General features: G+C 49.7%; 2 protein-coding genes across 7 annotated transcripts in view; both read left to right on the top strand.

The window, feature by feature from the left end:
• The window catches only part of RTEL1 (regulator of telomere elongation helicase 1), a 45682-nt gene extending 43896 nt beyond the window's left edge, over window positions 1–1786 (top strand). For 3 of the 4 annotated variants that reach the window (XM_032127202.1, XM_032127205.1, XM_032127203.1), the window contains one exon: window positions 515–1786. In XM_032127202.1, the coding sequence (XP_031983093.1) occupies window positions 515–589 (75 nt within the window). In that variant the 3' untranslated portion in view covers window positions 590–1786. The remainder of the gene's footprint in view (window positions 1–514) is intronic. The other variant, XM_032127204.1, reaches the window with a different exon arrangement.
• A 3765-nt stretch (window positions 1787–5551) lies between these two features.
• Window positions 5552–13033, top strand: TNFRSF6B (TNF receptor superfamily member 6b). Of its 3 annotated transcripts, none has more exons than XM_032126636.1 (5): window positions 5552–5830; window positions 6526–6602; window positions 7080–7458; window positions 9604–9798; window positions 12134–13033. In XM_032126636.1, the coding sequence occupies exons 2-5, from the start codon at window positions 6561–6563 to the stop codon at window positions 12409–12411; spliced, it is 894 nt and encodes a 297-aa protein (XP_031982527.1). In that variant the 5' UTR covers window positions 5552–5830; window positions 6526–6560; the 3' UTR covers window positions 12412–13033. The 3 variants fall into 3 exon arrangements, with proteins under 3 accessions (XP_031982527.1, XP_031982526.1, XP_031982525.1); XM_032126635.1 differs by lacking the exon at window positions 5552–5830 and adding an exon at window positions 5981–6104; XM_032126634.1 differs by lacking the exon at window positions 5552–5830 and adding an exon at window positions 6196–6384.
• Window positions 13034–21995: the final 8962 nt, after the last annotated feature.

Consider the following 21995-nt stretch of genomic DNA (forward strand, 5'->3'; position numbering starts at 1 on the left):
ACTTTGCTGGGAGGCTTTTTCCTCTTCTTTTTGTTACTACCAAAGAAATAATTGACTGCATGGTAACAGTGAGGCTGCAAACAGCAGATATAATCTCGGGGACTGACATGAGGCTGCCGTGGCTTGTAGTTCATATTGGGCAAAATGTGATAGAGATATTTGATATCAGAGAGTCATGGACTGGTTTGGGTTGGAAGGGACATTAAAGTCCCACCCCCTGCCATGGGCAGGGACACCTTCCACTGTCCCAGGTTGCTCCAAGCCCTGTCCAACCTGGCCTTGAACACCTCCAGGGGGGGCAGCCACAGCTTCTCTGGGCACCCTGTGCCAGTGCTTCAGCACCCTCTGAGTGAAGAATTTCTCCCCAAAATTTAATCTAACCCTTCCTTGTTTCAGTTTAAAACCATTGCCCCTTATCCTGTCACTATTTGCCCACATAAAAACTCCCTCCATTTCTGGCATTTCCTCCAAAATAAATACATTCTCCATGTGTTTTGTTCATTGATTCCTACAGGTGGTGAAGAAGTGCCCCAAGTGCCGCAGTGATGTGAAGAGGCAGCGATTAATCCAAGTTTTCTTCTGGTCATGATCTCACCCACAGAAAGGGCAGGAAGCCCTTTGTGCCAGCAGAAGGCAGCGGCTGTGCTCTGGCTCTTGCTGAGCAGGAGTAGGATGGAGGTTCCTTTAAATCCCTGTGATCCTTGCCTCTGGATTACGAGCTGAGCACCCACACGGATTGTTTTCTGACAAAGGCGATCAAGTCTGAAAGGTCTCACTGCAGGAGGAAAAGCAGAACATCGTTAGAACTAAGAAGGTTAATTTTTTACTGTTTCATCCTCTGAATTCTCCTGTGGCCACTCAGGATGAAATTTTATATCCTGGAGGCACCTGTCATTTATGGGCCCTTCAGGTAATACCAGATCATGGAAAAACCCCGGGAATGCTACTGCAATGGAACTGAGCTGGCTGAAGAGGTCAGACTACCCATCCCTACCCCACTGGTGTTCCTGGAAGAGGTGATTCACATTCATTGTTTGGGGTTTGGCAGCAGCCACTGTCTCCAGTAGCAGAAGCTACTGAAAGGATCATTTGTTTACAGACAAATTCCAGTAGTGGAAGGTGAGCAGAAGGTCCCTCTCAGCTGCTGTGCCCCCCAAAGCCTGATTCCATCATCCATCATGGTGGGATTTTTTGGAATATGTTTCAAAGGAGGCTTTATTCTTCACTCAGTGCTGGTAGTTCCATGTGCCTGTGTTATCTGATTTGCTTTCCAAGAAGAAAAGGGAACTAAATGATTTAAAACTTTAAAATAAGTAAAGTTAGATGGGTTAAAAAAATTCCTTGATACTTCCACTCTCTGAGAGTAGTGGGTATAAGTGGCTAACCTAAAAAATTGTATCAATTTTAAATCTTCTATAGCTGCTGTAAATTATACTGGAAAATAAAACCATTTTTTCTAAATGAGATTTGGTTTGATAAAAAAAAGCAATTTAAAAAAATAACCAGATATAAAAACATTGGCCCTAGTAGGAACAAGTGGAAAGGTTATACCCTGTAGGTGATCTTCATATTGATGGAATTTGGAAGATTTTATGTTAATAAAATTTTATTCTTAATTGATAAAATTGAAAAGTGAGCTGCATTTTAACAAACGTTCCGATTTCCCCTGGTTGTAGAATTCAAACTCAGTGTCCCTTCAAATCTCAGAGTTGCTGGCAGTGAAATGGGAACTTTTGTACTTCATTAACAATTAAAATAACAAAGACTTAAGTAGGAATTGAGGTAATTCTGGGCTATTATATATTCTGTCATGTTTAAATCTGTGGATGAACATTACCTTCTAGCCATGTACCTATTCAGTGCAGCAAAACAAGAATAAATAATGGAGATAAAGTCCTGGATGTTTCACATATAAGTGGGGGAATGACAGAAAAATGTACGTAAATATAGGTGTGTTGTAAAAATGAACAGAAAAATATTTGGAGTGAGGCTGGGAGCAGTGAGCAGTAAAATGTTGTTTATTGGTGGATGGTTCGGTGCCTGGTCTGCTGGGAAGGTCTCTTCCAGGAAAGCTGCAGCTGATTGCTCGTGCCACTGGAGGGAAACCACAGCATGGCCATGAGGGAGCAATGACACCACGGCTCTTGTCAGGTTTGCTGATGGAAATGATCTGCAAAAATGCTGCCAGATCCAGCAAGACTGAAGGAAATACTTGAAAAGTATTGTGGGATTAAATCACCCCACACACTTGAAAAGGAGTTGACTGGGACAAGTACTATGATGCTGTTTTTTCCTCTCAGCTAAAGTAGTTTTAAAGCTGTTCTTTTTCCTGGAGTTGTCTTAGTCTGAAGTCTGTTCTAACCTGGTGATGCTCTGTTGTGAGACAGGGCAGAGAAACAATGCTAAGAATATCTCAGAGCCTTCAAGAGATTCACAGAATGGTTGGGGTTGGAAGGGACCTCGGGAGATCACCCGGTCCAACTCTCCTGCCAAGGCAGGGGTCTCCTGGAGCAGGGGGCACGGGAACGTATCTGGGTGGGTTTGGGATGTCTCCAGAGACAGAGACTCCACAACCTCCCTGGGCAGCTGTTCCAGTGCTCTGCCACCCTCTGGCAGAGGAAAGCTCTTCCCCATGTTGAGGTGAAACTTCTTGCATGTTAGTTTATGGCTGTTGCTCCTTGTCCTGTAGCTGGGCACCAATGAAAAGAGTCTGGCACCCCTTGGAGATATTTATGTGCATTGATGAGACCCCTCTCAGTCTTCTCCAGACTAACCAGGCTCAGCTCCTGCAGTATCTCCTCATCAGAGATGCTCCAGACCCTTCATCATCTCTGTGGCCTCTGCTGGACCCTCCCCAGTAGCTCCTTGTCTTTCTTGTACTGAGAGGGAAACTTGCTGAGGGTGCTTTCCATCCCTTCATCCAGCACATTCTATTCCTTTGTCCAGGGAACTCCTCCTCTTCATCTCTTGCTCTGAAACACCGCAGTGTCTCACCCGTAGACGTGCCAGTGCAGGATTTGGTTTGGGGTGGGTTTGTGTTTGGTGCTGGTTTCTGGTGCAGTGGGAATTGCACTGCAGCGGATCTGGGAATCAATCCCTGCTTTTGGCAGCTCAGGACAGATGGAGGCTAACGGGTGCTGGAGATGGGAGAAGTGGATGAGCTTTGAGGTCCCTCTCAGCCCAAACTGTTCTGTGGTTCCATGAGACCTTGAAGAGGGTCTCCAGCAGTCAGAACTGTCTATCATCTAGAAACTTGTTGAATTTACAAGAAGGAAAGACAGAGATAGTTCACTACTTATAAAGAACAGAAAGTGAAAAAACTGGTTCAGAAAAATCTGTATTGCTTTAGGTGCTTCGATGCAAATTACTTAATGCTTGGGGGACGAAAACCCATCCTGGACACTCCTTGTTGATTTTCAGAAGCAAATGACGTGTGGGTTACAGATCATGAAGGAAGTAGATTCTAATTTTTTGATTGCTCCTGCCTTGCAGTGCTATGACTAGACCTGGACCTGTCTGAAGTTTTAGTGGTGTGTCATTGAACAAACCTTTCCTGCTGTTTTTTTCCCCCCCCAAAAAATGAAAGGACTCACAAAAGAGACCAAACACAGCAAAGCAAGATATTTTATCAGGGAAGAGATGAGCCCTGTCTTTGGCTGGCAAGGTGGTTACTGATGGGAAGCAAGGGATTTCTTTGCTTCACAGAATTTTCTCTGAATATTAACAAGGAACCTTATTTTGCAAGAGTGGTTTCGGAACGTAGTGCTGCTGCACGCCCTGAAGTGTGAAACTATGCCTTGTATGGGGAAGAGAAGTCAGAGCCATGGAAATATGATGCTGAATTCCTTTTCTATGCTACCTCCACTGCTCAGAGTCAGTAGTGAGTCACGTTGTTGCTTTCTGGTGATCAGGCACTGATCATAATAAACCCATTCTGGGAGGTTTGTTGGACCAACAAAAGAACAGACAGAAAAAGATTAATCAAAGGCCATCGTTCCATGAGACTCCCTAAAAGCTGGAGGTTGCCTGAGGAAGCCCTTTCTATCCCATTTACATGTTGTTTCGCTCTCTAGGGGCATCCACCTGACACATTTTTGTTGTCAAATTCACAACAAAAATAATTGTTGATGAGGCATCACAGTGCAGCGAGGAGCTGTGGACTCAGAGTTTCCCGGCACATTGTTTCTATCCCAGCAGGAGCATGGCTGGGACACAGGGACAGCCATCAGGTGCCATCCAGGATGTATCACCTGCTATTGTTTCATGCACCTTGTGGGTTCCATGTGAAAGCCAGGGAAGGAAAATTGAAATTGTGTTTCTGCCTCTGGAGAAGGAAACGCTCTGTTGCTCCCGGGTGGTCAAGCCGCAGGCAGAGGGATCCCACTGGAACTCTCCAGCTGGGTGAGCCCAGAGCAGGGCTTTCTACTGCATCCAGTCTAGTGGTGAGTATCAGCCAAAAAAACGTCCTCAGAGGGCTATGCCTCAGTGTCAGAGCAGTGCTGGGAGATTAGCTGATTAATTACTGATCTGATGCACTATGACGAAGCAAAATCCCAGCAGCCCTTGGCTCAGGGATTATGTCAAAATGAGTTACAAAACATCAAGATTACTTTGGAGAGCTACAAGGCATCGAGATAAGCAGTAGAATGAAACATCACTTTAGAGTGGCTTGTGAAAATCAGCCCATCACCTTTTCTGTATAAAGTGCAAATAAACACACCCAGACCTGGCTGCTGGACTATAGTACTGACCCCCCTTGGCTCCTGCTGGAGTCAGAGGTGGGTGGAACCTGATCTTAATGGAAGGAGCTTTGGATTCCTCCTAACCACTGGGGTTTCCTTCTCCTGGGTAGTGGAGAACTGGGTTTGGTTTTCTTGGTGAATGGTGTGTTTAGCTCTTGTAGGTTTGCTCTTTAAGAATGTTCAGAATAAAGCCCATAAGATTCTCCATCTGCAGCCCCAGTGGTTGAGAGCTGGAGGCGAGAGGCAGGAGGCAAATGCAGAATTGTTAATTCTCTGTAGTGATCTGCAAAATGAGCTGGTGGCTGACTCCTGAGGAGAAAAACCTCCACATCCTCTCAGGTCCTCATTGTGGTTCCCTCATCTTTCCAGAGACTTTGCATTTGCTTTTTAAGCATCTGCTCTTGACTATTCACTGATGTCTGTTCAGAGGGAATCTGGTGAGACAGGGCAAGACAAAGTGCAGGAGGTCCGTGTCTTGAAGCAGGCACTGGAACACACACTCTGCCAAGGCTGTACCTGCAAGGCTGAGTTCAGTTTTCATTTGAGTCCTTGGAGTCCAGGACTTATGTCATTGTCACCTGTAAGGGATTTAAGTGCTGACCTTCTTAGCTGCTGGATGTTGTTGTCCACAAAAGGTAGGTGTTTAGTGTTACGGTTGGAGCTGGTGTCATCCTCGGTGCTCCTGAAAGGAGAGAGTTAAAGCTTTAGGAATGCAGTGCCCGGGCACTGAGGATCGGGACCGTTTTGGCAGGGTCAGTGCCCTCGGAGGGGGCGGGAGTGGGATGGGGTCTCATCCCGGAGCCCCTGGGCAGAGCCGGAGGGATGCTCCCCACAGCGCTGGTTTCCCTGCCTCCAGCCACAGCCAGAACCGGCCCCTCTGGGACGGGGCAAACTGTGTCCTCACAGCGAGAGGCAACTGCTGTTACTGGGAAGTTATTTGGCGTTTACATATGGGGAACAGAACGTTCCCAGGGGAATTTCCCTGCCTTTTCCCCTTGCCAGAAGAAAAATTCCACACCAACCCCCTGTAAAACTTAAATAGCTTTGAAAAACTGTGCGAATCCTGCCTGCCTCCTCCCTCCACACAGGTAAATGAACTTTATTGCTCTGAAAGCTTCACTTTTAGAGGCAAATGCAGAAACGAGAGCGAAAGCGACGCTCGGATGAGGGAGCTCTCCGGGATGGGAAGGTGGAGACGGTGCCGCCACAGCGGGGGATCGGGAAGGGCTCGGGGGCCGGGATGGAGTAGTGATGTCGCCTCCCCTTGCCCAGGAGGGGTCTTTCCCACGGGCCGGTCTATAAAGGTGCTGCCGGCCGCGGGGAGCGGCGAGGAGCGGCGCGGTGCGGAGGTGCGGGACGGAGGTGCGGTGAGCGGAGCCGGTCCCGGCGGATGGAATGGGAACGGGAGGGAAGGCGGGGAAAGGGAGACCTTGGCTGTTTCCCCACCAGCTCCTGCTCCCTCTCTTTTGCGGTGGGCTGGGGGTGACTTCCCTCCCCCGGGCGATTCTACGTGTCTGGTGTTTGCGTGGGTGATCGGAGCGCAGTCAGAGCCTCCCACCCGCAGCCGCTATAAGGCTCTGCTCCGTCCCTGCGCTGGGGAGAGCCGGCATCTCCCTCGGAGGAAAGCAGGCGAGGAAACCCGGTCTTTCCCTATCAGCCTTTCCCTATTAGCCCTTCCCCATCTCCGTCTGTTTTGACGCTGGCCGGCTGGGTTGAACCTGCTGCTGCAGGAGCTCCGGCCCAGCCAGCAGCAGCCTCTGAGGAATTCTCTCTGTCTCCCCAGATTCCTGATCGCGGCTCTCGGAAGCCCTCGGTCCGATGCCATCCTGCCACGTGCCGAGTTTGAGGCATCCATCCAAGGTAATGAACCTTCTGCTTGTCAGGCTGGGCACGCGTGCTCTGGAAAGGAAAGGGTGGATAAACAAACTTTGGGATTCAGTCCTGTGCTGAGCATCTGTTTTTCCAAAGAGCGTCAGAGATCCTAGGGAGCATGCTCTGTATCTGCTAGTCTGGAAAACTCCCTTCTGCTTCTTGATTTGCAAAGGTGTCTCTTACTGCAAATGGTGGTGAAGGAGGAGAACGTGCTGGAGCTGCTTCAAGTTCTGAATGAGGGAAACTGGGTTGTGAAGGCATCACAAATGGGTTTGGGAAGGGTGCTCTGTCACCTGGGATGGCAAAGGAGGGCAGCGGCTCCTGGGGCTTGGGACAGCATCGGGAGGGAGAACAATTTCTTGTGCTATCAACAATAACAAGTTCTGTAACAGCAGCAGCCGGGTTTGCTGCTCCCGCCTCTGCCAGAGGATGAGCTCAGGGCTCTTTGCGCTGTCTTTGCTGTAGTGGATGTTTCCCCCTCTCCTCCTTTTGCTGGCTGAGCTGGCCTGCGATGCCCAACCCACGTACCAGTGGAAGGATGCTGTGACGAGCGAGAGGATCACGTGCCAGCAGTGCCCGCCGGGGACCTTCGTGGCACAGCACTGCTCCAGGGACAGAGCCACGGTGTGCGAGCCCTGCCCGGATTTGCACTACACTCAGTACTGGAACTACCTGGAGAAGTGCCGGTACTGCAACGTCATCTGCGGGGAGAAGCAGGTGGAGGTGCAGCAGTGCAATGCCACACACAACCGTGCCTGCCAGTGCCAGCAGGGCTACTACTCGAACATGGAGTTCTGCATCAGGCACTCCGAGTGCCCGCCAGGCTCTGGTATTGTGAAGCCAGGTAAGTACCCAGACGGGCGCTGTGCATCCTCACAAGGCTCTTGTCACGCCCCAAAATCTCTGCTGGAGCTAGAAATCGAGGAGAAATACAGCAGCCAAATACAGTGCTTGCCCATAACCTGACCTACTCCCTTTTAGCTCATTGGCACAGTGCCATCCTTGCTGGCACGCTCCTGCTTCTTATCCGAGGAGGAATTTGGTTGGGTTTTTCTCCAGCTATCACTTTGAAAGCTTTTGAAAACCCCAGCACCACACTTAGATGGGATGTGTCAATCCCAGTTACCTGCCTCACCTGAACAGAGCCAGGCTGTGACTTGTCCATCCCTAGAGCAGCTGCTGACCCTCTTCCACAGGCAGGTGGAAAGGTCCAAGCTGCTCCTGATCCTCCATCAGCTCCCTTCTCCTTGCATGGGCAGCCCAGGAGCTGGGAATCTGGACTGAAAACGGCAGCTGAGGATGTAAGGGCAGGGCTGGTGAATGTGTGTAGCTCTGGGGCTGGGTTTTGTGGGTTTTCATTGAGCAATTTGGAGTGGCTGAGTTGAAAACACACAATGGCCATACAGCCAGGTTCTAAATCCACAAAACCAGCCTTGTTTTGATTCATGAGTCTGAGGCTCCATCTCTTTGTGTGATGCATGGCTCCTCTGCCCCAAATCCCAAGATATTTCAGGGAATTTTCCTGTTGTTTCCCTGCTACAGATTTCTCTGGTCCTTTAGTTGCTCCAAATGTGTGTTAACTTGTCAATTACTGAGGACCAGGCTCTGCCTGGAAACCACAGCAGGGGACAGAAAACCAGTGTGGGCAGCACCAGCAAACCCAGCAGCAACTTGCTTCATACTTGGAACAGCAGAGTCTTTTGAAATATGGAGGCTTTTGAAGCATGGAGGCTTTTGAAGTCCTTCTATGTGTAGCATGGAAGAGCTCCGGGCTCACCAGCCAGAGGGAAAAATACCTGTTGTCTTCAGATGATGTTTATGATTGAGGTTTGGGGTCTAATTTTCTATAGGACACAACAAAATGCAGTAACATGGCAAAGGGGGAAAAAGATCTCCAAGCATTACAGGGAAGGGCTCTGAAATTAAACATGAAGTTTGTCTGGAGGGTTGGCTTTAGGACAGAGGAGCCATGCAGGCAAGCTGGGTATTTGAGGAGAAGCTGGTTTTTTTGTTATTATTATTTACTTTTTGCAAATGGATTCTTGTGTGGGGAGGACTGTGCCCCAGCCCAGCCACCTGAACACCACAGCAAGGACTGAGTGTCCAGCGTGGTGGGCAGAGCCCTGGGGCTGCCGGTGCTGGTGTTTGGATGGGGAAGGTATGGCCTGGGGGCTGTGGGCAGAGCTTGCTGGTGTTTGGATTGGATGAGGGCTTTGATCTGTGTGTGTGGTCCCCCCATGCAAACTGTCTTCTTTGGAATTTCCCATTTGCAAATAGTGGCTCAGATGTTGGGGTTATGGCTGGGCCTTAGAATCCTAGAATGGTTTGGGTTGGGAAGGACCTGAAAGAGCACACTTCTGGGAAAGCCAAAGCAACAGCCTGGAGTGCAACAAGGCAGAAACTGCTTGTAATCTGGTTTGTGAAGAGGAGGTGAAAGGGGTGGACAATCTCCTGCCCCCAGAGCCCTTCCCTCTGCTCCCAGGCAAGAGACTTTGTGCAATCCTGCCTGTGTGGCATCATGCCCATGACACAACAAAAGCGGTGGCCTGGAGCCAGGGGGAGCAGTGACAGTGCAGCTGAGGACAGCTGACCTTTCACCTCCACAGAAACTTTTACTTTCACTTGCTCGGGAGCCTCTGGGAAGAAAGGCTCTAGGAAGCGAAGGGCTGGCTTGGCAGCTCAGCCACGAGCCTGGCAGGTGACTTCTACTCAGGTGGTGGCTTTTTCATAGCAGATGAGATGTCCTCTTGTTGTCCTTTCATGTCTGGGGGCTGCTGACAATTTACCAGCACAGGTTTGGGAGAAGGCTGGGGGAAGCACTGCTGTTTGCCCTACATGAGGACATCCAATTCCCAGGGGAGCTGCAGGCAGGGATCATTTCCAAAACATCACTCTCATGCTCAAATGATGTCTGGCATCATCCCCAGCTCCTGCCTCTGCTCCTGTGCCAGCTTGTCACCTGATGGTCCCATTGTCTCCCCATGAACAGGTACCCCCTTTGAGGACACCCAGTGCCACGACTGTCCCCACGGCTTCTTCTCCTCCAACTCCAGCACCAATCCATGCCAGCCACACCAGGACTGTGAGCAGCAGGGGAAGGTCACCAACGTGCAGGGCAACAAGTACCATGACACCCTCTGCATGTCCTGCAGACTGGAGAGAGGCAACACCACACAGGGACCAGGTGAGCCATGGGCACAGCATGCCAGGACCCTGATGCTGCCAGGACGAGGGCAAACTTCCTGGTGACTTTCTCCTACTTAGATGCAAAATTAGGTGAAATGGCTTGTAAAAGCATGGAGTGGTCCATAATTAATAATAATTATGGATAAAATAGTCTGTCTCCCTTCATCTTCTTCCAGTGTCAGTCCCATAGAGCAAGAACAGGGTGCTGGGCTCCAGCAACAGCCACTGCTCAGCGAGAACAAAGAGTGAAATGCTGCTGGATCTTAGCAGGGACAACTGGGAGTGCCGGGACAAGGCATAGTTTCTGCAGCTGAGGTTGCCAGCTTGGCTGCTGGCATGGCTCCTGAGCTCCCTTTTCTCGACTTCACCTGTTTTCCGGAAGCTTTTTTTGCAGCCACAGCCTGGTCTCGTGCAGGTTGAGTGGAGCAGAACCCAAGGTTCATGGGAGTTGAGTGTAGGGTGGATTTTGACCTGTCAGGTGTAAAAGTGGAGACGTGGTGTCAACCACGTCACCGTGATGGTGCAGACATAGTGCTGAGCCGTGGCACAGGCAGAAGGTTGGGCACGAACAGCCAGTGGGCACAGATCAGATCAGAGAATCTCAGAATCCCGAGTTGGAAGGGACCTCAAGGACCATCTGGTTCAACCTTTCTTGGCAAAAGAACAGGGGAAAGGTGCAGGGCAGAGCAAAGGGCTCTGTTCCAAGGGTGCTTTGTAACACACTTCCTCTCCAAGTTAGCGGGTGAGAAAGGGACTGAAAAAACATCCCAAGGGCCTGATGCCAGTTGAGGTGAGTCTGGAAGCTGTTTGGAAACACCTGCTCTACCCTGAGGATCCAGACATGGGAAACAAATTCCATGTGACTGATCTAGGTGGCAGTGAACCTGCACCCTTAACTTCCAAAAATATAATCAGTCATAAAGCCATAGAACAGCCCAGGCTGGGATGGACTTCGATAATTCATCTCGTCCAACCTTTCATGGGAAAATGAGCCTGGATGAGATTATCCAGTGTCATGTCCTGGAAATCTCCAGTGATGGGGACTTCACCACATCCAGGGGAGGTTGTTCTGGTGTGAAAAAATGTCATTTTTCCATCAGGATGAAGCTTTGTAGAAAAGTTTCAATAAAACTCCCCCACAGAGTGGTCAGTCACTGGAACAGGCTCCCCAGGGAAGTGGCATGGCACCAAGCCTGACAGAGTTGGCCAAAGCTCTCAGGCATGTTGTAGGGTTTTTGAGTGGTCTGTGCAGGGCCAGGACTTGGACTCAATGAAGCTTGTGGATCCCTTCCAATTCAGGACATCCCATGACTCTAAAAGATTCTCCTCTGTGGTGAGAGAACATGGAGACTTCCTCCCTTGCAGCTCTTGCCTTTTCATCTTCTGGCACCATCAGCCCAGACACTACTCCTTACAAAGCCTGACTCACACCGTGAGCTCCCTGCCAGGAGCATGATCCCAACACCGAGAATGGAAAGCTCCGTCACCAGTGGGGAGCGGTCCCGGGGGTGGGGGACAGTCAGGTCAGAGCAGTGTCAGCAGCACGTGCGTCAGGCACCGGCCCCCGCAGCCAGACCAGCCCCTTGCAGATATTTATAGAGAGACAAGGCCCCAGCAGTGAGAGCTGAAGGGTTTTTTTAACTCCAGTTTATCATGATTCCTCTCAGGAGACACACGGGCACCTGCTCATCATCAACCCGAGCCTGCCAGAGAGGCAGAGCCTGAGCAGTGGAGCCCAACTCACCCCACTATAACAGTGAAACCATTCCCAGTTTGCAATGGCATGAAACTGGGCTTATCTCTCCCAGGTTGAGTAATCCTTTGGCCTTGGCCTCTTTAAAATTCTTTCTGTTTTCATTCCTTCTGCTGGATGCACTCCAGCAGCTTCCACCAGCTAGGGCTCTATCTGTCCCATCCCAGCGCCTGATTGGGGCTGTGCTTAGGGCGGGTCCTGTTACAAGATTTACAAATCTGTGTGGGAAAACAGAAACTTTCAGGAAAAATAATGTGTAAATACTTACTGCAACTACTTCAGATTTGTCTGGGCTTTTCCTCTATTCCCTGATGGGGAGGAGCATGGAACAGGTATATTGACTTTCTTCAGAACTTTCACATGTTGTTTTCCAACTGCCCCGCATAGGGTGCATCACTGATGGGAAGTTTGCCCTTCCACCAGACCAGGTTATTCCAAGGCCCATCCAACCTGGCCTTGAACACTTCCAGGCCCAGGGCATTCACCACCTTCCTGGGCAGATGTCCCACAGGGAGCCATGGAAGGGCTGTGCCCTGCTCTCCTGTGTCCCTTTAACCTCCGAGCTGTTTTCCCCCACCAGCCGCAGAAGACGACGACTGCGAACAAGCCATGATAGACTTCGTGGTGTATCAGAACATCCCCATCAAGAAGCTGAAGCGTCTGCAGCAGATCCTGGAGCGCTCACCGAAGAAGCAGGTACCATGGACCAGGGCAGCCATCCAGGAGAAATTCCGGGCTTTCCTCACTCACAAGAAGGAGGAGCACTCCGAAGTCACCAAGGAGCTGCTGGTCGCGCTGCGCCTGGTCAAGCTCCACTCTATCGAGGAGAAGGTCCGCAAGCGCTTCCGGCTGCCCTGAGAGGACAAACTGGACTTTTTGGGTGCTCTTTGTTTTGGTTTTTATCTTCTGAGGCTTCATTAATTTATTCATCTTTCCAAACGTAACTTGAAAAGCAGCATGAGAAATGAGCGATGAAGTTGCACCGTGCCATGGCACCTGTGTCACTGCTGATGGGATGGGATGGGATGGGATGGGATGGGATGGGATGGGATAGAATGTGTGAGAATAGCATCCCTGTGCCAGCAGCCAGGGCAGCTCCTGGGAGTTCACCGATTTTCCAGCCCTCAGGAAGGGTCAATATTTTATCAGAAGAAAAACCTGCATCCAGGGCCATTATTTCTGGGGAAGAACCTGGTCGCATTTATAGAAAACTGTTTGGCTTTGTTTTAAACTGTGTAAGTTTGGGGGTTTTGGGGGTTTTAGTCACTTAACAGTATTTCCCACTGAGGATTTGCTTGCATTTTGTTGTCATGCTTCTGTTTGAGAAGGGAGTTTGCTGCTGAGGCACAGGGAGGGAGAGGATGCTCCAAACACACTGGTACAGCTGGCTTGAAATTTATTTCTTAACTACCTGTTTTTATACCACGCGTGAAAGATGTTTTCTAAAGAAAGAAACCAAAGAAGTTATTTTATCATACAACTCTCTGTCACCAGAGTCCTTTCCTAATCTCACTTCGAGGTGATGTTGGGAGACCCAGATCGTCGTATCTGACCCTGCTTACCCTTGCCTGTTTTTCCCAGGTGCTTTTCCACACATTGGCATCCCTGCCCATGGCAAGGCATTGGAACAAGATGATCTTTAAGATCCCTTCCAACCCAAACCATTCTGTGATTCTTTGATCACACACCCCCAGCCACCCTCCTGCCCCCCTGAGCCACAGTGAGGCTGTGTGCCAGCGAGATGCAGACTGTCTGTGCTGGGATTTATGGCAAGGGTGAAGCTCATGTCTCTTGGGTCAACCCAGCCATGTCCCCCTGAGCCCCAGAGCTGTCCCCAAACCTGACTGCATGCTCAGTCAGCCAAGAGCTGGGCTTGGAGCAGTCATGCTGACTGCAGGAGGTTTTTTTAAGCAGATGTTGCTTAGGGAAGTCAACAAGAGTGACCCCTGCGGGCATTTTCCAGCCTGTAGCAACGATGACGCAGAACTACATTTTATGTTGTGAATGAGTTTGACTTTTTATAGCTCTTTCTTAGCTGAGCAGTTGCCAGGAATAGTTTGTGGTTCAAAAGAGGAGTATTTTCCCCCAGCTTGGAGCTGTTTAAAGCTCTCTGAAGCGAGTGCTATGTGGAAGCGCCCCCGCACTGGGATCCCAGACTTGCAACATCTTACCCCAGCTTTGGGCTCTGAGGATGACGCAGCCTGGGGACCCTGGCATTATCCTGGGTTAGTTCAGCTGGGGAAGAAGGGAAGCAAATGGCTGAAAAGCAGCTGAGGGGAGCACTCACCCCTCTGTGTTGAGCCTGGGCTGATCCTGGGAATCCCCTCAATCCTGGCAATCTCCTTGAAGCTTCGTCAAGCCTGGCCTTGAAATCCTGCCAAGGAGCTTCACAGGTGACCAGAACTCCCCCTCCCAATGCTCAGTTTTTACCATGTCTGATCTCTGCCCTTCCAAGCTGCTTTATCCCAGTGGATGCAGCTCAGTTCCTTAGTGTCACTTACTCTGAGTCCCTTGGCCGGAACCAAGAGCACCTGGGGCAGGAGATGAGGAGGGTTTCCATCGGAGCACTGTGAGAACTGAAGCACAGCTGCAGCACTTTGCTCCAAGGCAGACTGCAAAGCAGGACACCCAGTGCTGATGGGTTGAAGGCTGGAGCAGCCGGAGCCTCCAGCGTTGGCTGCAGCTCCTTGAGGGATTCCTATTGTGCTGCATTGCAGTTATCCTGACTCAGCACAGAGCATTCAGCATCCTTGGTCTGAAGGGGAACAGGAATGGAGAGTTGTCAGTGCAGGAACTGCCTCCCACACCATCCTGGCTTCTTCAAATATGTATTTACCACGGGAGTTGAGAGGGAGGGAAAACAGGAATATTATTGGCAAGAAGCTGGATGCTGGTTTAGTTGTTTAGTTGGGTGACTTTTCCAGAGAAGAAGGTGCCTTTTCTGTGTAATTTTTGTGGTGATAGAAGACTTCAGTGCTGAGGTGGAAGTCCCTGTGGGGCCTGGTGGCTGAGCTCATGCTGTCATGTTGTCCTTGGAGTTTGCTGCCCTTCTCACCAGCAAGGAAAAACCTGGGGTGTGTACTGGAGGCTTCCAGCAGTTGTGCAGCCAGTCTCAAGGAGTCAGCTCTGGTCCCTGGGCTCCTGGGTGAGCTGTGGCTGCTCTGGTGGTGTCTTGTGGCCAGGGGCTCAGTCACGATCTGGGTCCAACCAGGTGCTGGCAGAGGTGGAAGCAGAGCAGTTGTGGTCCAGCCATGCCCAGCCCTGTGCCTGCTGAGCAACGCCAGAGCCCAGCAGCTGATAAACACAGCCTGGGCAGTGATCCCGCTTCTCCCAGCACCCAGCCTCCCCCTGGGCTGCCCTGGCCTAGAGGAGAGCCCAGGAAACAGGTTTTTTTTTGCTGAATGCTGGAGCAGAGGAGGGAAGTTTGGGGTCCTTTTTATTATCTGGGGGGTTTTACTTAATATCCCAAGTGCTCCACCCCACCTGGACACCAGTCAGCACAGAATCTTTGTCCCTTCAGACAGAGTGGATTCAGCAGATGCTTTGACAGGCTTGCTCTCACCCGGAGGTTTGCCAGAGTTTATGTCCCACCCCTGTGCCTCTGAGGGTCACTACCCACGTGCAGGTGTGGAAGGGCAAGGAGAGCTGCCAGCTCCTCCCCATCCTGTCCGGAACTGATGCCTTGCTGAGCCCTGTGGCATCCTAGCACTGGGTGAGGGTCCAGCATGTCTGACCCCCACCATGTCTGGCACTCTTGTGCCTTGGCAGGTTGCAATGGGGACCACAGAGCTCAGCTCGGTGAAGGAGAGGGTGATTAAATAACGGGATGGCCCAGACTGTGTCAGAGAGCTCTGCACTTACTGCCAGCAGCCACTGCAGCACTGAGGGGCTGGCAGGGGATGATGCCCTATGCTACCAGCAGCTCCCCAGCTCAGTGCCACCGGTGACTTGCTCTGCCAGGGTGTCTCCAGAGCACCCACGTGTTGTTGTTGTGCTCCACTCAGGAGGTTTGGAGCCTCTCCTCAGTCCCCCCCGCTCTGACCCAGGTCTCCTCATTGCCAATTTAGCTGGAATTTCTGCACAGGGAGTTTTCTGCTCACATGGGCTCGTGGGCAGGATGACTGAGGAGGATCTTTCTGGTAAATATTAACCTTTATAAGGGTGGCCAAACAGCCAGGCACGTGAGTCCTGCAGGGCTTCCAGGAAATGTGCTTTGCTGGAAAAGCTGGGATAAGCACCACGTGGTGTCAGCCCTAGCATTCTTGACCTCTAATTCCATTGTCTGGCACCCAGACCACAGGGAGCACTCCCAAACCACCCTGGCTTGATCATGAGATATTTTGCCTTTTCAGTTAATTGAAGTTAAGAGGATAAAAATGCCTTTTGTTTTCCACTGTAGTTTCCAAAGCCCAGAGAGAGAAGAGGAAGAGTTGGCAGCGTGAGCTTTTCCCTGATGGTTTAAAAGACCCTTTCCTCACAAGCTGTGGTAGAGGACAGCACGTGGTAACATCTAAAAGTAGATGCAGTGCTATCCCAGGATGACTCAGATACTTAGTACACAGAAGACAATTTTCCAAATGCTACAAGCACTACATAAAAAGCCAAGCCCACACGGTTCTCCACGTCAGGCTTCCCTCTGCTGTTAAACGCTTAAGAGATAAAATCCCACAAAACCACCGGTTGGTTTAAAGTGCTGAGGTGGATTAGGTTGGTGCCATGGGCTCCTTGGCCACCTGTTACCACAGCCAGGTGTGGCAATGACTCAGGCTGATGGTGATGCCTCAAACCCCGGAGCACTGGTGGCAGGAGCTGACGTGCTCCCAACCTGGTCGCTGCAGGAGCAGTTCAGACATGTCCCTTTTCATCCAAGGAGAGCACCGTGGGTGCTGGCCCAACTGCAAAGTTTGGAATGGGCTCAAGGAATGACTAACGTGAGTAGAAGGAGTCAGAGGGAGTTTTTCTAGTGAGGTCACAAATAGCTGGCTCACGCCTTGACCTCCAAGTGGGGAGAGCCAGGATTGATAGAGGAAACCAAGGGGGGGAACTTTCGAGGTGTGCAGAGAGATGCAGAGAGGATGAAACCAGTGCAAATGCATAATCCAGCTTGTTGAAACAGCCTGGAGCCCTCTTGGCCCCGGGGCTGCCACCTTGTCATATGTAAGACAGATAAATTCACTCTCCTGTCTGCAAATTTTCCCACCCTCCCATGTTGCTCAGCAGCTGACAGCAGGTTGAGCCCTCCACACACTGTGGGAGAGCACTCAGGGAGTGCTAACTCACACCAAACTTGTTTGCATTCATCCATCACCATTCCAGAGGCACCAATTTTATCTTATTTTGAAGCATGCTTCTATTTTCCTTCCAATGGTAGCGTTTTCCCTTCTGGCTGTAATCCTGTGTGCTGTGTCCAGGCTGTGCCTGCTGAGACTCATCCCTCACTGCAGTGACCCAAACTTCCTGGTGCCAGGGCTGGAGTGGGACAGTGCCAGCTGTGTTGGAGAAGCAGAGGTGAGCCTGAGGAAGTCAATCCTGTCCTAGAGCAGGAGCAGAGAGAGCTGAGATGTGCAGCCCGGGGCAGCCCAGCCTGTGGGGCAGAGAATGTGGATGTCAGGAGGTCCTCTTTTCCCAAAGGGACTCATCTCATCCCCTGCCCTCATTCCCACCCCTCCTCAATTTATATTTTCTGCTCTTTTCTGTGTTCAAGGAGCTTTCTAACAGTGGGAAGTCTCCAAAAGTGAGCAAGGAGAGGCACAGCAGGTGACCTGTCCCAGATGGGGCCAGGGGGATACAAGGGAACTGAGTGGTAAGGACCAGGGCACCCCATGATGAGTTGGTGTCACTTTGGGCAGGTGAGGAGATGGATCAGGTGCTCTTGGGTTGAGTGGGGCTCATACCACTGCTGTGCATCCAGAGCTGGGTGAAACTCTGCCTCCCAAGCAGTTCTCCTGTATTTTTTAAAGAAATGAGAGTTTTTGCCTCATGTTGACCAAAACCAGAATCTGACTGATAAATCCTTTCAATGCAACTATGAAAACCTCCACGAAAAACACTGATGAAAAGGAAACAGTTTGGTTTGTCAATATATTCCTATTAAAGCTCAAACATATTTTGTCAGCCTGGTGACCCTACAAGTGCTGCTGAAGGGTTCCCAGTTCAAAGCCATGTCTGGCCTCAAGGTGCAGCAGGGGCTGGGGGGGTCACTCCCCACCCTCACCTCACTGTCCAGCTGCCTGTGTTGGTCCTCAAAGGGCCTTTCTGTCCCCCTTGTAAAATGGCAGAGTTGGAACTAGATGGTCTTTAAGGTCCCTTCCAGCTCAAACTGCTCTATGATTCTATGAAACAGGATGATCTTTCCAGATTACACATTCCAAGTGTGTTAGGATGTCTTTGGAGTAATCATGTTCCAAAAAAGCAAATTATTGCTGCCTGCTGCTGAGTAAGCTGAGAACAGATGATGATACCTCTTATCACCATCTTCTGGAGTAAATTCAATTATTCAAGAATATTTAGTGCTCAACAGACTTGTTCAGACAATACTGTAGCACTGAGTCAACCATTTAAAAGGCAGCTAAAGAAATATTAACATGAAATTGTCTTTTTTTAACAAAAACTTGGATTTGGTTTCTCGTGGTAGTTACAGAGCACAATGCTGTAGTTCTCACTTCTTCCTAGTGTTTGCTTCCAAGCAAGTGTCGGGAGACCACTTGTCCTTCACAGGACAGGTTGGTTTTGCCCTGAGAGGTTTAAAGGGTCACTTATAGGGGCAGCACTGACCTTTGCTCTCTGGTGACCAGTGACGGGATCTGAGGGAAAGACTGGAGCTCTCAGGGGAGGTTTATGTTGGATGTTAGGAAAAGATACTTCTCCCAGAGGGTGCTTGGGCATTAGAACAGGCTCCCCAGGGCAGTGGTCACAGCCCCAAACCTGAACCAGAGCTCAAACAGCATTTGGACAATGCTCTCAGGCACATGGTGGGATACTGGTGTGGTCTGTGTGGGGCCAGGAGTTGGACTTGATGATCTTTGCAGGTCCCTTCCAACTCGGGATGTTTTATGATTCTATTTGGTCACACATTGTTTGGCTCCCCTGACCTTGCTCCCACGGGACTTGAGCTCTGATGATCAGGTCTGGGCACTGCCTCGTCTCAGCATGAATAAAATTGGAATATATTAGTAAACTTTCTGGTGCCCTTAAAAGAATTTTCTCAGTAACAAAGCCATGGCCACAACTACAATATCTATACACAACACTCTCCCTGTTTAGAACCACGAGCCCTTGACATGTTATTGTCTCAGTCAACAGGAGTCTTCCCTCAGCAACTCTTTGCCCTTGAAAAACAATTACAGTTACACAATGTTTAGGGAAAGAGGGCAGAAAACCTGCTGTGTCTAAGTGACCAAGCAGAATCGGGGATCCCAGACCTCATAGTGCCACGTGGATGTGGGGAGAATCAAGGTTCCTATTGTGGTATCCTTTGTCACTGCTCACCCAAGCATCACCCTGGGCCATGCAGTGCACCAAGATCCTGTGCTTGGCCTGGACGTGGAGGAGCTCCAGCAGTGCAGTGACTTAGCTGTAACATGGGAGTGGAGCCGGGAGACTTCATCATTTTCCTATGAAAACACAAGGAATGATGACTTCCCAGCTATGGCTGTGAGGACACGAGCTCGGCGAGGATGGGTGTTGGGTGGTCAGTGCTGCTGAGCCTCAGGCATGTGGATTTTAGGGTGTTTTCGAGTGGAAAGTGTAAGGCACCAGAAAAAGAGCCCAGACTGGCTTCAGGGACTTGATCCAATGTGCTTGCTCAGCCTCAGTCAGATCACACAGATTCCCTGCTGCTGGTTTCTATTCCTGTCTCTCTCTACTTCCTTCTGTGATACTGCAGCGTAGCAGGTGGTTTATTGGACTTCTTTCAGTCTTCCCAGAAGCTAAGATTAGAGCTCTTTAGCTGGGAAACTTGGGAGATAAGAATAGGAGTGTACATTCCCCACTCCACGACTCTGAACATGAAAGGACAAATCAACTCTGAGAATAACAACACCAAGTTCTTCTTTCACCCAGTTTCATGTGTTGTGTGCTGTCATGTCACAGAGGAACAACCTCGCCTGTGATTCAGCACCTCGTCTGCAGAGATCCCCTGCCCTTTGATACACCACATATACTCACAGGGGAGTTACTAGTCTTTCACAGCTTGTGGTATGGGCTGTCCCATGATCCTCCCTCTTCTTGCGGCATGGAAATGAGCTGTCAAAATTTCCACCACGCTGAGGATGTGGGTAGAGCTTAATCCTTGCTGCGTGGGATTGGTTGGTTTTGGTTCAGTTGTCCTTTCCCAGGAGGCCACAGTTGCCTTTGCCCCCATTGCTGTGCCTGCAGGGCAAAGCTCTGGTGGTCAGTACTGGGGGTTTAATGTATAACTGCCAATATCTCAGTTAAAAATAAGCCGTGTTTGTGTCAGAGGAGCAAAATCTTTTAACAGGGCTGGATATGCCTCAGTATCCCCCAGGTCCTCTTGTTCCCCTGGCAGAAGAGCCCATCTGAAAGCCTTTGGTCACAAAAACCAGCAAAAGCTCAGCATGGAGTTGAACTCCATGATCCTTGTTGGTCCCTCCCAACTGAGAACATTTAATGAATCTCTGAAATACTGAGTTGCCCATACACTCCTTTGCCTGTTACTGTTACAGGCAGTGAGGTGGTGCTGTGCGTAACACCAGCTTCTGGGAACAGCAAATTCCTTATTCCTCCTTATGATTGCTTATAGAATGTTTTTCTTCTTTGTGGGAGTCTGACTCAAAAAAGAAAAAATCCTAATGAAAATCTCCAATGAAATGATATCAGGTTCTTTGACTTCTGAGAACTGGCAGAGGAGTTCCTGGCTGTGAACCGAACTGTGATGCAACAGGAACAACTCCAGAGGCTCCTGTTTAAGGAAAGCACTTAAGGATACACTTAATTTTACAGCAAATTTAGTTTGCCCTCAGAAAAGTGCTTCTGGTATATGCTGAATAAAGATGGCTTAAGGCTACATGGGGTCAGAGTGGATTAGTTCCTCCAAATGCTTAGCATAAAATGCATTCAGCTGAAGGATATATATTGAAATGATGGAGAATCATAGAACCCCAGAATTCCAGGTTGGAAGGGACCTCAAGGATCATCTAGTCCAACCTTTCTTGGCAAAAGCACAGCCTAGACAAGATGGCCCAAGCACAAAAAAGTTACTACTCCTGAGTTAGCAGTGTTAGTGAGAATACTACATATTGGTCCAGCAAGGGTTTTGTCTCAAGGAAAGGATCCTGTGTGTTCCTAAGCAAATGTATCCAGTGCCTCACCTTCACAGCTACCTTGGATAACTCATGGGAAAAGTGAGACTGCACAGACATCCTCAAGAAATGATGTGAGGAATGTGGTATTCAAGAGGACACTCATAACACGGAAATTTTGAAACTCATTAAGCATCAGCAGCTTCAAGGAAAAAGTGAAACCAAGAAGGAACAAGGAGATTCCTTCCTCCGGATTTTGTGTTTATAAAGAATGTCAGGCAGAATTCCAGCCCTGTGTAGTTAACTGCTGATGTTCCTCCTCTCCTTGTTTCCAGCTGATGAGCACCTCGTTTATGGGAAACCTTTGGGTAATTTTTTCTCCAGTGCTGTTGCATATTGTGCTGTCCATGTTTTCTGCACCAGATCTCTGTCATTTTCCATGAGGTCTGATTCTTTTTAGTACCATTTTGTTGCTTTACCAGCTCCCTTCTGACGTAATAGGTGAAGGCTTGTGATCAGACGTTGTGCAGATGAAGTTATACGAGAGCAGACACTGCTGAGAGCTGGGACTAGATCCTCATGAAGTCTGGGAATAAAAAAAGCTTGAGTGTGTGTAAAGAAATGAATGGAAAGCCCCCAGGAGTTGTCATGGAAGCTGGTTTTACAAGAGGAGCAGAGAAACAACTCCCTTAGGGATTGCAGAAGCACAAAAAACAAACCCCAAGGGTAAAGCTGCAAGAAATGCCCGAGGTCAAATAAACAATAACTGTGTTATCCACCAGGAATGTTTCACATGGGATTTCCAAGTGGTATAAAATCCCAGTGTAAAAAGTACCTGCTCCAGTTTCTCTGGCATCCATTGTAAGAGCTCAGCAGAGGAGCAAGGCTCTTGGCACCTCACCACTGCCCCTTATCTCTCAGGAGAGAAATTCATGGCAAATTTTAGTAGGAAACTGTGCCAGGAGGGAATTTTGAGAGGCCACCCAGCCTAGAACCTGTCTGCATGGCAGAGGAATTCAGCCTGTCTTCATTAGTTGTCCAAACTGCTTTGGGGAAATCTATGACAAATACTTAGGAGCCTGAAAACAGCCCCAAAGCTGAAGGCAAACTCAGCCAGTGGTGCTGCTTTGGGTAAAAGGAGGAGCAGCAGCAGAGCTGGACATGGAGAGAGAATCCACTGTC

Source organism: Corvus moneduloides, chromosome 17, assembly GCF_009650955.1.
Source record: "Corvus moneduloides isolate bCorMon1 chromosome 17, bCorMon1.pri, whole genome shotgun sequence".
Taxonomy (NCBI): domain Eukaryota; kingdom Metazoa; phylum Chordata; class Aves; order Passeriformes; family Corvidae; genus Corvus; species Corvus moneduloides.

Coding starts and splice junctions, on each gene's coding strand:
- TNFRSF6B (XM_032126636.1), top strand. CDS start 6,561: ATGCCATCCTGCCACGTGCCGAGTTTGAGGCATCCATCCAAG. Junction 6,603..7,079: donor GTTTGAGGCATCCATCCAAG/GTAATGAACCTT, acceptor TCTTTGCTGTAG/TGGATGTTTCCCCCTCTCCT. Junction 9,799..12,133: donor CAACACCACACAGGGACCAG/GTGAGCCATGGG, acceptor TTCCCCCACCAG/CCGCAGAAGACGACGACTGC.